Source organism: Ahaetulla prasina, chromosome 14 (genome assembly GCF_028640845.1).
Source record: "Ahaetulla prasina isolate Xishuangbanna chromosome 14, ASM2864084v1, whole genome shotgun sequence".
Classification (NCBI taxonomy): domain Eukaryota; kingdom Metazoa; phylum Chordata; class Lepidosauria; order Squamata; family Colubridae; genus Ahaetulla; species Ahaetulla prasina.
In genome coordinates this window covers 10,664,690-10,678,885 of record NC_080552.1, presented here as the reverse complement: position 1 = coordinate 10,678,885, position 14,196 = coordinate 10,664,690, and the positions used below count along the sequence as shown (strand labels likewise).

General features: G+C 44.0%; 1 protein-coding gene across 2 annotated transcripts in view; it reads right to left on the bottom strand.

Moving 5' to 3' along the window:
- The window catches only part of SEPTIN12 (septin 12), a 113,957-nt gene extending 100,541 nt beyond the window's left edge, over positions 1 to 13,416 (bottom strand). The window contains exons 1-2 of one of the 2 annotated variants that reach the window (XM_058157573.1): positions 13,332 to 13,416; positions 13,030 to 13,170 (exon numbers count right to left, since the gene is read on the bottom strand). In XM_058157573.1, the coding sequence (XP_058013556.1) occupies positions 13,030 to 13,084 (55 nt within the window). In that variant the 5' untranslated portion in view covers positions 13,085 to 13,170; positions 13,332 to 13,416. The remainder of the gene's footprint in view (positions 1 to 13,029; positions 13,171 to 13,331) is intronic. The other variant, XM_058157572.1, reaches the window with a different exon arrangement.
- Positions 13,417 to 14,196: the final 780 nt, after the last annotated feature.

Below are 14,196 nucleotides of genomic sequence, written 5' to 3'. Positions count from 1 at the left end.
TATCGTGTGAATTCTTGGATAGCAAGGCAAAAAAAGTTGCCAAGGGATGTTGTTATTTATTTTACAAACAGAACAGTGAGAAATCAGATTTTGCAAGCTTCATATAAGGGAGAAGATTCAGATTGCTGGTCAAGATATTTTGATATTAAAGGAAATTCCACCAAAAATGTTAAGGGCTAGGAAGGAATTTGCCTTCCTGGTGAATGAACTTAAAAACATCAGATTGAATATAGATGGGATATTCCAACTGGTATAATAGTATATTATGCAGGAAAGTATATCGTTTCAATACGGTTGGAAAAGCAAGAGAATTTTATGTTGAGGTATTAAGTTGGAAGTCTTCCCCATTGGAAGCTAGAGGAAGGAGGCTGAAGTGAAGGAAGAGAAGTGAAGCAGGTACAAGAACAGATTGTGATGGAAGAAGATTTATTACAAGTGTTGGAAATACCTGACGGGTTTAGATTCAAAAGAACAAAGGTTGACAAGAGCTGCTGCTAAACGCAAGGAACAAGAGATGAAGGCACAACAACAACTGGCAACTACTACAACGGAAACAGTGGGAGGAGCAAGGCCTAAAGTAAAATGTGATCTGCGGCTGGTGTTCCAAAAGTTTCCTATCTTGGAATGTTAATGGCCTGAACTCACCGTAGAAGAGAAGGAAAGTATTTCATTATTTGAAACAATTTAAAATTGACATTACCTGTTTACAAGAAACACATATTAGATCTTGCTAAATGTTGGAGATGCGATTGTGAAGATGCTACTTATTACCATATATGGTGGACTTGTAAAAAAGTTAAAGCATTTTGGATTAAAGTATGGTGGATCATGCAGAATATTTTGAAAAGAAGATTAAGTTTACTCCAGTTCTATCTACTAGGAATAATTATGGACTACACAGCTATAGAGACTAAATTGATTTTGAACTTAATAACAGTCGCAAGACTTTTGATTGCTCAGTATTGGAAGAAAGAAGAATTACCTACAATCGAAGAATGGACACTCAAAGTATCAAATCTGGCAGAGATGACAAAATCTCCGCTTACTTGAAAGACTATACACTAGAAAAATATATTCTAGAATGGAAAATGTGGATTGATTATATTTAAAATAAGTATCAGATAAAAAAATATTGAATAGCATATGAGTAAATTTAGGAAATATTTTGTATTAGATATATTTTTGAAGGAGAGGGGAATTGAGAGTGTGACTAAGTGTGGTGTGACTAGAGATTATAATTTAGGAATTATTTTGGATTATGATTGTTAGTTTTGATACCCTGCATTTTGTTCTGGGAAGTTGGGATGGGGGGTGGGGGGTAAGGGGGAGGGGAACTGGGGGGTTTTTGGTAGAGATGGAGTGATGGTTAATGTACAGGGATTATTGAAGAAATATAATTAATGTAGGATCGGGTCTGCATAGTTACCATTTTAGAACGGTGAGGAGGAGAAAAGAGAGTAGGAGGTAGGAAAGAGGAGAAGAGGAAGGAAGAGGGATAGTAGAGGGAGAAGGAAGGTATAGGGTGGAGGGAGGAGCGGATGTAGATAAGAGAAGGAGAGGAAGGTTTGGAAAGTAAAAGAAGGTAGAAGAGGGAAGAGTGTTAAAAAGGGGGGTAGTGACTGGGCAAGCCCGACTAATTGTATACAACTGTACATTGGATGAATTATTTGATATGATTGTAAAAATAAAACTTTTTATGAGAAAAAAAAAAAAAAGGATTATAATTGTGTTAGATTTTAAAATTTTAATATATGACTGTTTGTTTATTGAACTATACCTTGTGTTTGCTCCGGGAAGTCGGGGGAGGGTTTTGGAGGAGGGAGGGAGGGAGGGAGAGGGGAGGGGAAAAATGTAATTGTTGTTGTAAAACTTTTTTAATAAAAAAAGAAAAAGAAAAAGACAGAATGGTTGAAGAATGGAATGTGGGTTGCCAGAACACACTCCGATTTCCATCGGTAAAAAATTATGTTGGTCTATTCTTCATTCATATCGTTCAAAAGGCTCAGAGGCTAAGATGCTGAGCTTGCCGATCGAAAGGTTGGCAGTTCAGCGGTTCGAGCCCCTAGTGCCGCATAACGGGGTGAGCTCCCGTTACTTGTCCCAGCTTCTGCCAACCTAGCAGTTTCGAAAGCACGTAAAAAATGCAAATAGAAAAATAGGGGCCACCTTTGGTGGGAAGGTCACAGCGTTCCATGCGCCTTTGGCTTTTAGTCATGCTGGCCACGTCATGATAACCATGGAGATGTCTTTGGACAGCGCTGGCTCTTCGGCTTTGAAACGGAGATGAGCACTGCCCCCTAGAGTCAGGAACGACTAGCACGTATCTGCGAGGGGAACCTTTACCTTGATCTTTTATCATTCATTACAATCCTGATTGTGAATCACATGGGAGGGAATTATTCCAGCAGCACCTAAGAGCGAGTGGATTGGAGGAAATCTTGTTTTCAATCTCCAGTCTAGCAGGCTTCAGGCCCACCCCACCATCCACTTAATAAGTGTCTATTCATAATTTCTAGGCTCGGGGAACAGCTGGCAGCTATAAGCCCAGCCCGTCCAGCCCCACATCTGTGGGGGAGGGAAAGGAGGAGGAAAGCCCACACCAGAGTTTCTCTGCTCCCCATTGCCACTTTCATAGAAACATCCAGAAGCATTCCTCATTGGAGGAAGTGCAGGGTCCCAATGCAAAAAGTACCACTGTTGTCCCCAATGTGGGTCTGAGCCTGGTGCCGAAGCCAATGATGGATGCCAGACACGAGGGGCAGGTTTTCTGATTGCTTTTTATTGGAGTCCTCCAAGGGAAAGGGCTCCTGGCCAAAATGCCAAGAAAACAAGAACCAAGGATTAAGAAAGCTTTATACGTTTTCACTAAAAGAGAAGGTGGGACAACAGGAACGCGGTGGCTCAGGGGCTAGGATGTTGAGCCTGTCGATCGAAAGGTCGGCAGCTCGGCGGTTCGAATCCCTAGTGCTGCCGTGTAACGGGGTGAGCTCCCGTTACTTGTCCCAGCTTCTGCCAACCTAGCAGTTTCGAAAGCACATAAAAATGCAAGTAGAAAAAATAAGGACCACCTTTGGTGGGAAGGGAACAGCGTTCCGTGCGCCTTTGGCGTTGAGTCATGCCGGCCACATGACCACGGAGACGTCTTCGAACAGCGCTGGCTCTTCGGCTTTGAGATGAGCAACGCCCCCTAGAGTCGGGAACGACTTACACATATGTGCGAGGAGAACCTTTATCTTTACCTAATAATTCTACAATTCGTTCTGTTGGTCTCTAGCTGTCCCTATTCCTAAGCCTTGGCTAATGAATGCCCCAGGAGTTATCGAATACACATTTAATTGGCTGCAGGCCATCCGTATTCCTAATTTTTAGCTGAGGCCTGCAAGTTGTCTAACTCTTGTTACTTTTATCAGCTTTCTAACTACCCAGAATTTTTACAAGATTTACACATGCATATTTCCTGTAGATAAACATTCTTTGTTCTTGCCGGACACACTCCGCAATTACAGGCTTCCTGATTTACTTTCAAGGGTGTGTCATGGCCTGGCTTTATTTTAGCATACAGCCCATCACCACCAACCAACCCGGATTTGAGAACATAGAACAATAGGGTTGGAAGGGACTTTGGAGGTTGTCTAGTCCAGCCCCCGTGCTCAGGCAGGAGATTCTATACCAGTGATGGTGAACCTTTTAGAGCAGGGGTCTCCAACCTTGGCAACTTTAAGCCTGGTGGACTTCAACTCCCAGAATTCCCCAGCCAGCTGTCCACCAGGTTTAAAGTTGCCAAGGTTGGAGACCCCTGAGTTAAATTATTCAAATGGTTTACAACATGTTCATTTAATGACCGTAAAGCTGGCTGGGGAATTCTGGGAGTTGAAGTCCGCCAGGCTTAAAGTTGCCAAGGTTGGAGACCCCTGTTTTAGAGACCGAGTGCCCAAACTGCAACCCAAAACCCACTTATTTGTAGCAAAGTGCCAACATGGCAATTTAACCTGAATAATGAGGTCAAAAATGTTCCTGATCCTTCAAGTCCTGCAGATGTTTGGAGAAGGCCTTCTCATCAACACCGGTGGTCAACAATATCTGTCCCGGATGTAGGAGCCTTTGATCACCGTTGAGTCCCAAGGGTTTCTAAGTAGGGTTGGGCTGCTGGGGGTTCGCAGGGGTTCGGGAGAACCTCTAGCTAAGATTCTGTGCAGTTCGGAGAACCCCCAAATCCCACTTCTGGCTGGCCCCACCCCACCCACCCCACCCTGCCCCTCCTAGAAGTCCCCATGAGGCCCATTTCGGATGCAAGTAAGTGCCGGGCATGCGCGGAGGCTCAGGGAGGGTGGAAAAACGGGTCTACTGGAAATTTGGGAGGGCCTCCAGAACCTGGGGAGGCTGTTTTCGCCCTCACGGAGGCTCAAGGAAAGCTTCCGGAATCTGGGAAGGGCAAAAATGCCCTCCACCCCCCAACCATGGTGCAGGAGACTGACTAGGCCACGCCCACCATAGCCACGGCCAGCCAGCAACAGACTTGCTAAACTTTTTGAAGCCCATCCCTGGTTTCTATGCATTGTGGAGTTCCTTCCTTCCTTCCTCCCTCCACCCCGCCTCTTCTCTTCTCTCCAAACTTTCCTTAATTACAAACTGTGAAATGTGGGAAGAGTGACAGGGCTACAGCAACAGCTGGTAACTGGAACCCTTAAGCAAAAAAAAAAACACACAAAAAACAACCCAACAAAACTTCCCTCTCTCTCTCTCTCTCTCTCTCTCTGCGGGAGACACACGCTAGTGATTGCAGTCTGTCCGTGTTCCAACTCTGAGCTGGCTGTCTCTCCACAGAGGTTTCCTGAAGGAGCTTTTAGAATAAAACTCTATCCTTCTGTCATGGTGGGGTGGCCTGAATTATCTCAATTTCAGCTTTATGTGGGAACAAAACAGCTGCTCCGAAGGGAGGCCAATTGCCAAAGAACGCTGGGCGTTCGTTTGTTTTTGTTTTTTTGTTTGTTTGCTCTAGCTGCTTCTTGCAAAAAAATCTCAGAGCTTCCCAACATACAGGGTAGAATAGAATAGAACCGGAAGGGACCTTGGAGGTCTTCTAGTCCAGCCCCCTGCTCAAGCAGGAGACCATTTCAGACAAGGGGTTGCCCAATTTTTTCTGAAAAACCTCCATGTGATGGAGCATCCAAAACTTCTGGAGGCAAAGCTGTTCCACTGGTTGATTCTTCTCACTGTTAGGAAGTTTCTCCGTAGTTCCAAGTCATTTCTCTCCTTGATTAGCTTCCATCCAGTGGTGGAATTCAGATTTTGGTTTTTTTACTAATAATGGGGCCAGCCAGAGGTGGTATTTGCCGGTTCTCCGAACTACTCAAAATTTCCTCTACGGGTTCTCCAGAACCTATCAGAACCTGCTGGATTTCATTCCTGCTTACAACCATCGTTTCTGGTCCTGCCCTCTGTTGCTTTGGAAAATAAGTTGACCCCCTCCTCTTTGGGGCAGCCCCTCAAATACTGGAATACTGCTATGTCACCCCTAGTCTTTCTTTTCTCTAGAGCGGGGTCTCCAACCTTGGTCCCTTTAAGACTTGCGGATGTCAACTCCTCATTCCCTCCCTTGTTCCCTCCCTCCCTTTCTTCCTAGTCTTCCTTCCTTTATCAGCTTTCATTCATCTTCCTTCCTTCCTTCCTCCCCTCCTTTCCTTCCAGGGTTCCCATCCTGGATAGGGTATTCTGGGAGTTGAAGTCCACAAGTCTTAAAATTGCCAAGGTTGGAGATCCCACTGCTCTAGGTATTTATTTTTCAGAGACCAATTTCTTAACTGCGGGGTGGGTGGGTAAGAAGAGAGATCTCTAGCCTTTCAAGGGATCTTCAAGGGAATCTTGTTTGAATTTCTCAAACAAAGGGGAAGAAAATAGCTGGCTCACTCTCTCGATGCACACGTGTTACAACCCCTGTGGCTATTTCCCCCCTGAAAAATCAGATTCTTCACCACTGATGGAGCAGCCAAATCTGGGATTCCTGAACCTGCATATGGACATGATATTATTATTATTATTTTGTAGGGAAGCCTAGAGATTCTATACCTGTCTCTGCTCTGGGAGGAGCTGGGATGCAGGTTGAGCAACAAGCCAACATTCCTGGCTGGTGAATGATGGAAACCATAGTCTAACCTATTTGGAGGGCCACCAAGTTGGAATGATACTCAATAAGTTGGATGAACAGTCCAATGCCTTATTCAGCAGTCATTGTAGCACAGTGTCTGTTTACACACATTGTTTGGGGCCATAAACATGGTTCCTTGATTGAAGGTTGTGTGAACATAGCCCTATGAGATCATGGTCTCAAGCAAAGCAGGGCAATGTCCTGTAGCTGGGTCCATCAACCATTTATGCTCAGTTTGGTTTTGGCTTAATACTAGCATTAACCAGGCCACTATGGAACAGAAGCCATGTTTTATGGCTTACTGTGTTGTGTAAATCAGGACAATGGCTTAAAGTCTGTAGAGATTCTCAGTCATCCGATCAGGGTTGTTCCAAAGGTGCTTTTTCAGGAGGCAACTGGACTTTCTCGTTTTGTTTTGTTTTGTTTTTCTTTTGAAGGTATTTTGCTTCTCCTCCAAGAAGTTTGTTCAGCTCTGACTGGACAAACCTCCAAGTGGCCTCAAGGACTCTCTAAAAAGATGCAAATGACCAGCTGTCTTCAAGGAGTATAAATCCTTCCATTCCCCACCATCCTGTCAGAGCTGAAGAAGCTTCTTGGAGGAGAAGTGAAACGTCTTCAAAGAAAAAACAAGAAAGTCCAATTGCCTCCTGAAAAAGCACCTTTGAAACAATCTTGACCTGGATGATGGAGAATCTCTACAGACTTTGAGCTATACAATTTGGGATGAACACCCTTTGAACACCCTTTGAAGGGTGTGGGAGGAGGAATGAATTTCCAGAGGGGAAAAATTGCAGACTACAGGAACCAGGAGCACCAACTCAGGTGACCCCGAGGACATAGATAAACCTCCAAGTGCTTCAACGTCCCTCTAAAAGGATGCAAATGAGCAGCTGCCTGCAAGGAGTATCAATCCTTCCATTCCCCACTATCCAGTCAAGAGCCGAAGAAGCTTCTTGGATGAGAAGTGAAACGTCTTCAAAAGAAAAGAAAAAAAACCAAGAAAGTCCAGTTGCCTCCTGAAAAAGCACCTTTTGGACAGGATCGTGGCTTGTTCCCCAAACTTTGGTTAAAGCAAGCCACTGCTTAGCAGCATATATAAATCTAAGTCAATCCCTGGTAGATTGTCTAGAAATGATGAAGACTTTTCATAGGGACTCTGTTGCAGAAATCCAGTTTTTGCTCTGCCTGGTTAAACAAAGTAAAGTTGTAGATAAAAATTTAATGCTTTGAAATGTGGGTGTGTTTGGGGAAAATGGAAAGCCAGAGAGGGCTTATATGTGTATGTAAAATAATTTTATGGCAGTTTCACGCCATTTATGTTAGCTTGAATTCCAACTTTAAAAGTACCACTTCAAAGGGTCCTTAGCATACCCCATACCCCTTATATAAACATGTTAAAGTACATAGAAGGAAGGTATATCTTAGTAATTTTTTTCACCTTATATACATTCACCCATGCAAATATACTGCCATGTATTCTGAATTTTTAGCTTAACATTCCTGGTTGGTTCATCAGTTTCTACTGGTGAGGTAAGGACATCTATAGAATGGTGTTTCTAAACTTATCAACTTTTAGATGTGTGGACTTCAATTCCCAACATTCCCCAGTTAGCATGCTGGCTGGGGAATGCTGGGAGTTGAAATCCATATAGCTTAAAGTTGTCAAGATTGAGAAATTCGGCTTGTGAAAGGTATGAAACTTCCTTGAGATTCCTTTTTTTGTTTTAAATCGGTCCACATACACAAAAGACCAACTCTTTCCTTGGGGCACTTATTTTCCAAATAAAATACAAACAAGACTGTCCAGAGTCAGTAAGTAGATGAAGGAGGAAAAATGTTGATAAAAATGTGAGTTCATTTCAGTTTATGTCTGCTGCATATTCTGTTTATATTTCTGAATGTGATCAGAGCCTAAACTTCCCAGTGGGTGTTTTCAAATGTGTATTTCGAACTTGTATTTGAATACAAGTTCACAAATCACGCTAAAACATTGTTTATTTGTTTTCTCGGGTTTACATTATAGGCTCCTGCATTGGCAGAGTTGGAAGGGACCTTGGAGGTCTTCTAGTCCAACCCCCTGCTGAAGCAGGAGTCTTACAGCATTCTAGACAAATGTTTATCCAATCTTTTCTTCAAAACCTCCAATGATGGACCACCCACAACTTCTAGAGGCAAGCTGTTCCACTGATTGTTTTCACTGTCAGGAAATTTCTCAGCTCAAAGCATTTTGTTGATAGTCTGATAACGGGTAGATTCATCTAACATGCTAAAGTATTGTTGACAAACTTCAAATTCTGGAGTTAACCACAAATCATCCCACTGCCATCTTTCTTGGCCCCAAATTACAGAACATATAAATATAATAAAACCAAGTTGTTTCTGGTCAGGGACAGGGTTACATTTTTTCTCCCAGTTCTAAATGAGTTCATACATGCACGCCTTTAAACCATCATCCGATCGATTTAGCTTAGTGCATTGTTTGCTTTACAAACCATAATTGATAGCTTACTGGGTTGTGTGAAGCCGGCCAATGTGGTGTATATACCACAGTTTATGGGTGAACATAGAGCTGGATCATTTCATTGTTCGGGTCATTTTTTTAAGGGGTCCTTTGTGCTCTCTGAGCTCGGCTGTTTCCTTGCAGACGTTTCGTCACCAAACTAGGTAACATCATCAGTGCTATTCAAGGAATAGGGTCTACCTCTCAGTTTATATTCTAAGTAGCTTGCCCTGTCAGTGTGGGTGGACATGATCTTGGAAAATGCTTAGGTTAAGCTGTTTACTGCTTGGCAGTTCCTTGACTGAACATGTCATTTTCGTTTTCTTTCTTTCTTAGATTGACTGAGGCTAACCAGCTCCAAAATAAGTATTGTTAGCATGCTGAGCTGAGAAAGGGGAGGAGGGGAGGGTGAAGGACAAAAGGGTCGTCTTTCATTTGGTTTGCAGAGGGGAGGACTGTTTGTTTGTTTTTTCAATCAAGAAGCTTCTCAAATGAACTGCTGCTACCGTCTTCTCAAATGTCCTACTCAGGGGTGGGCTTCAAAAACTTTAGCAAGGGGTTCTCTGCCTGGTTGCTGGGTGGGTGTAGCCATGGTAGGCGTGGCCTGCACGATGCTGTGGGGGGGGTGTTTCTGCCCTCCCCAGGCTCCAGAGGCTTTCCTTGAGCCTCCAGGATGGCAAAAACGGCCTCCCCAGGCTCTGGAGGCTCTCTGAAGACCGGAAACAGGCCCGTTTCTGGCCTTCCTGATCTTCCGGTAGGCCCGTTTATCGCTCTCCCCAAGCCTCCATACATGCCCTGCACTTACCTGCATCCAAAAAGGGTTGTGCTGGAACTCTGGGGAGGGGAGGGATGAGCGGGGCCAGCCAGGAATGGGATTTGGGAGTTCTCTGAACGGCACAGAATCTTAGCTAGACTATCTAGCTATAGAAAGCTCTATATCTAGCTATATGACTATCATTTAAGTGTTGTAAGTGTTATACCTTGATGAATGTATCTTTTCTTTTATGTACACTGAGAGCGTATGCACCAAAACAAATTCCTTGTGTGTCCAATCACACTTGGCCAATAAAAAATTCTATTCTATTCTATTCCTTTTGCTCCTACTTTTCTCATTCTTCTCCTACTACCACTTCTTTCCCTCCTCCTCCTCCTTCTGTTCTGTTCTGTTCTATTCATTAAGTGTTGTACCTTATGATTCTTGATGAATGTATCTTTTCTTTTCTTTTATGTACACTGAGAGCATATGCACCAAGACAAATTCCCTGTGTGGCCAATAAAGAATTCTATTCTATTCTATTCTATTCTATTCTATTCTATTCTATTCTATTCTATTCTATTCTATGGAAGGAAGGATAATAAAAAATAAAAAAATTCTAAATAAATAAATAAACAATTCTAAATTCTATTCTATTCTAGAGGTTCTCCCGAATCCCCAGCGAACCCCCAGCAGCCCACTCTGGTCTTACCTCAAAACTCTGGGCAATTGGCCTACGATTGCAGGCTGCAAAAAATTAGCTTGGGGTCACAGACAGCCCTAAGGGGCACAGCTGGCCCCTTCTAACTTAGCACCAGCAAACTGTGACTCATCCCCACCCTGGCTGTGCATGATAGAACCCATACATTCCCTCCTTAACCATCCAGCTTTCTCTGCAGCCTTCATCTGGGATTCAATCCAGAAATGTAAATGAGCAGAATACATTTGCAACTGGGATAACTTCCTATTCTTCTCATTATCTTTCCTATTGTGTTGGGTTCTCAGCGTATCTCCGGGGGCCAAATTATTTTCAAAACATGGTCCGGATCGGAGCCAAGGGCTCAGGGTTACTTTAGAGGTGAGCTCAGGTAGATCTCTGGAAAGCCTTGGAGGAAAACTCCTTTCCCAAACCGTGTTCAGCATGGACGGTTTTGAATTAGATCCGTGCCACGTTCATTTCACAGCCCCCCCCCCCCCCGTGCATTCTACATCTTTAGATATTTAAAATTCTGCAACCCGAGCAAGTCAGATTCTGTAAGGGAGAAAGAAACTTTGCAGTCCAGTTAACTCAGGGGTCTCCAACCTTGGCAACTTTAAGCCTGGTGGACTTCAACTCCCAGAATTCCCCAGCCAGCTTTGGCTGGGGGATTCTGGGAGTTGAAGTCCACCAGGCTTAAAGTTGGCAAGGTTGGAGACCCCTGAGTTAAATGATTCAAATGGTTTACAACATGTTCATTTAGCGACCGTAAAGCTGGCTGGGGAATTCTGAGAATTGAAGTCCACCAGGCTTAAAGTTGGCAAGGTTGGAGACCCCTGAGTTAAATGATTCAAATGGTTTACAACATGTTCATTTAGCGACTGTCTGAAGTTACAACAGCACTGGAAAAAAGTGACTCAGGACCCTTTTCTTGCCCTTACGACCACTGCAGCATCCCTATGGCCACATGATCAGAATTCAGATACTCGTTGGAAACTTGGCTCACATTTATGACGGTGGCCGTGTCCCGGAGGTCACGTGATTCCCTTTTGCGACCATCTGACAAGTAAAGTCAAAGGGGGAAACCAGATTCGCTTAACAACCGTGTTACTAATTTAAGATTCCCTTAACCAAAGCGGTGAGAAAAATCGCAAAATGGGACAAAAACTCCCTTAACAAATGTCTCCCTTAGCAACATGCATTTTGAGCCTCAATTGTGGTCATACATTGAGGACTACCAGTACACTTTGAGGATCCATTTTTGATCTTTGAAATAGATTTCAAGTTCTATTGGTGACTCCCCTCCCTCACATCGAGAAATCTTATTTAACCAACTCTCTGGCTTGAGGTTTCTCCATGCCCCCTTGAGATGCAGTTTTGCAACCTTACAGTCTAGAAATCTTGTTAGGAAAAAACATTTCCGCACAATAACTGAGACACTCAGTGTTATCAATCTTTACTCTCTTCAACGGGTCGGATTTAGAACAGGAAAAACTGCCTCCCGAATAAGAAGGGGTTAAAACCGTATAAAGCACTTTAAAAGAAAATAAAACTCATTTCTAAGATGGGAAGATAGGTGAGGAGGGAGGAAGAAGAGTGAAAAAACTGGAAACGGATAGACGCAGTAAGAGAAGTGAGGAGGTCATGCAATTCGCAAAGTGATGCATGGAGAAGCAAGAATGTTTCATATGGAAGGAAAGAGAAAGAGAAAGAAAGAAAGAAAGAAAGAAAGAAAGAAAGAAAGAAAGAAGGAAGGAAGGAAGGAAGGAAGGAAGGAAGGAAGGAAGGAAGGAAGGAAGGAAAGCTGATGAAGGAAGGAAGACAAGGAAGGAAGGAAGGAAGGAAGGAAGGAAGGAAGGAAGGAAGGAAGGAAGGAAGAAGGCTAGTGTGACTGATATATACCTTAATATGTTTAATTGGTGCTTCTTAAATTTTTCTCTCTCAAGACCCTTTCTCACTTTTAAAAATTACGGAGGACTCCAAAAGAGCTTTATCAATATTTACCACATTAAAAAATAAAAGCGGACACATCCACTGCTGCTCCTGCTTCTCATAATTATTTAATGGCATCTTAATACTGTATGGTTGGGTTTTTTTTCAGTGTAGGCTGGTAAATCATTGTGATTTTGCAGACACTGAGACTGCCTGGGGGGGGGGGGAACCACCCTTTAAGAATTATTAGAGTAAATAATGGTCGGTGGTTAATGCCAGCTTGCGATAAGTGGGTTGTCCAAGATGCAGCATTATAGAGCTCTGTTAACAGTAACAGAGTTGGAAGGGACCTTGGAGGTCATCTAGTCCAACCCCCCCCCACTCACGCAGGAGACCCGTACTGGGGATTTGAACCTCTGAACTGCCGACCTTTCTGATCGACAAGCTCGGCATCTTAAGCCACTGAGCCACCTAGTCAGTCACTTGATATGTATATATTTAATGTCTCCTTTAGAAGGTGAACTTGGCGGCAACATCAACAGTTCTTTCACGCCCGTCAAACGCAAAGTAGGTTTCTACCACTGTAGCCTTTACAACGGAGAAGTGAAGACAGACAGGGGTGGCCCTGAACAAACGGGGTATGAGCTGTTCTCCAGATTTTTTAAAAATCTGGAGAAGCTTTTCCTTCTGAAAATGTGTGCTTGGGTTCCTCTTACCTCACCTCCCCGGATTGGGACCTGACCTTCTTTGCACTAATTTTCTTAAAACCAAAGAAACCGGTTGCTTTTCTTTTTCTTTCTGAAGAAGACTCTGGGAGGCTTACAAAGCGATCCGACATTTTAACCCTTCCTTGGACAACGTACTTTAAAAAAAAAAAAACCCAATCCAAAAATCTCTCAGCAGCCTCCGAAACTCAGAAGCTACAGAGAAAAGGCGAGCGAATATCTTTGGGAAAGCAGTCCATGAAACCCCAGATGCCTGGTTCCTTCTGCGGCACTTACCTTCGAAGTCTGAAAGAATGCCATCCAGATGTTCTTTCACTGACAGTTGAGACATCCTCTTTCCAATTCACGCTTGCCGGGGGGAGGGGGGATCTGGTCCAGCTGCCTTTCCTCCCCCCCCAACCCAACTCCTAGGAAATCCTGCAGAAAACAACGAGAGCAACAGAGAGATTTAAGACTCTCTAAAGAGTCTCAATGAGTCTAGATGACTCTAGATGAGTCAGTGGACTTTTGCATGGGAGATGGTGGTGGGATTAGATTTATTTTTTTATTTTTTTGCCCTGTCCCTCTGGAACGCTCACCTTCCGAAGTTGTCCGCCTAGTTCAGGAGCAAAAGCTACACAGAGTTGCTTTCCCTTCTGTGTCTCCCCTCCACACACACACACACACTTTCCAGAAAGCTGCCCCCCCCACCAACCCTCCCCAGCTCAACTCTTCTGGGGATTACATTGGCTGGTTGGGTTTGCCTGGCCCTTCTTTTGCAGGCGAAAGAGGAGATGAGGGGAGGAGAGACAGCTAGGCAGGGAGGGAGGGAGGGAGAGAGGAGGGTTTGATCAGGGCAGGGGGCTCCGAGATGCTTTCGGCAGACTGGAAAGCAAGAAGAGAAGCTGCTGAGTCCAAGAAACAGGGAGAAGTGGCAGCTGGCGTGGGACACGGCCCTTTTACCCACTTCAACTTCTGTCCTCCTTGCCAGATATTCCCATCCTTCAGGACTTGGGTTTGGCTAGTCTACAGAAAAGAAGGATTGGGGGGAAGGGGGGACATGATAGGAGTATTCCGGTATTTGAGAGGTTGCCACAAAGACGAGAGGGGGTCAACCTATTTTCCAAAGCCCCGGAGGGCAGAACAAGAAACAATGGATGGAAACCTAATCAAGGAGAGAAGCAACCTGGAATGAAGGAGAAATTTCCTGACAGTGAGGAGAATTAACCCGTGGAACAGAAGTTGCCTGCAGGAGTTGTAGATGCTTTATCACACTGGAGGCTTTTAAGAAGAGACTAGACAGTCATTATCTGAAATGCTGTAGGATCTCCTGCTTGAGCAGGGGGCTGGACTAGAAGACCCCCAAGGTCCCTTCCAGCTCTATTCAGATTCTATTTTGATAAGGCCTGGGTCAGTTTCCCACCAGAGTTTATCAACTTTTTAAAGTTCAGCCCTGCTCTTGGC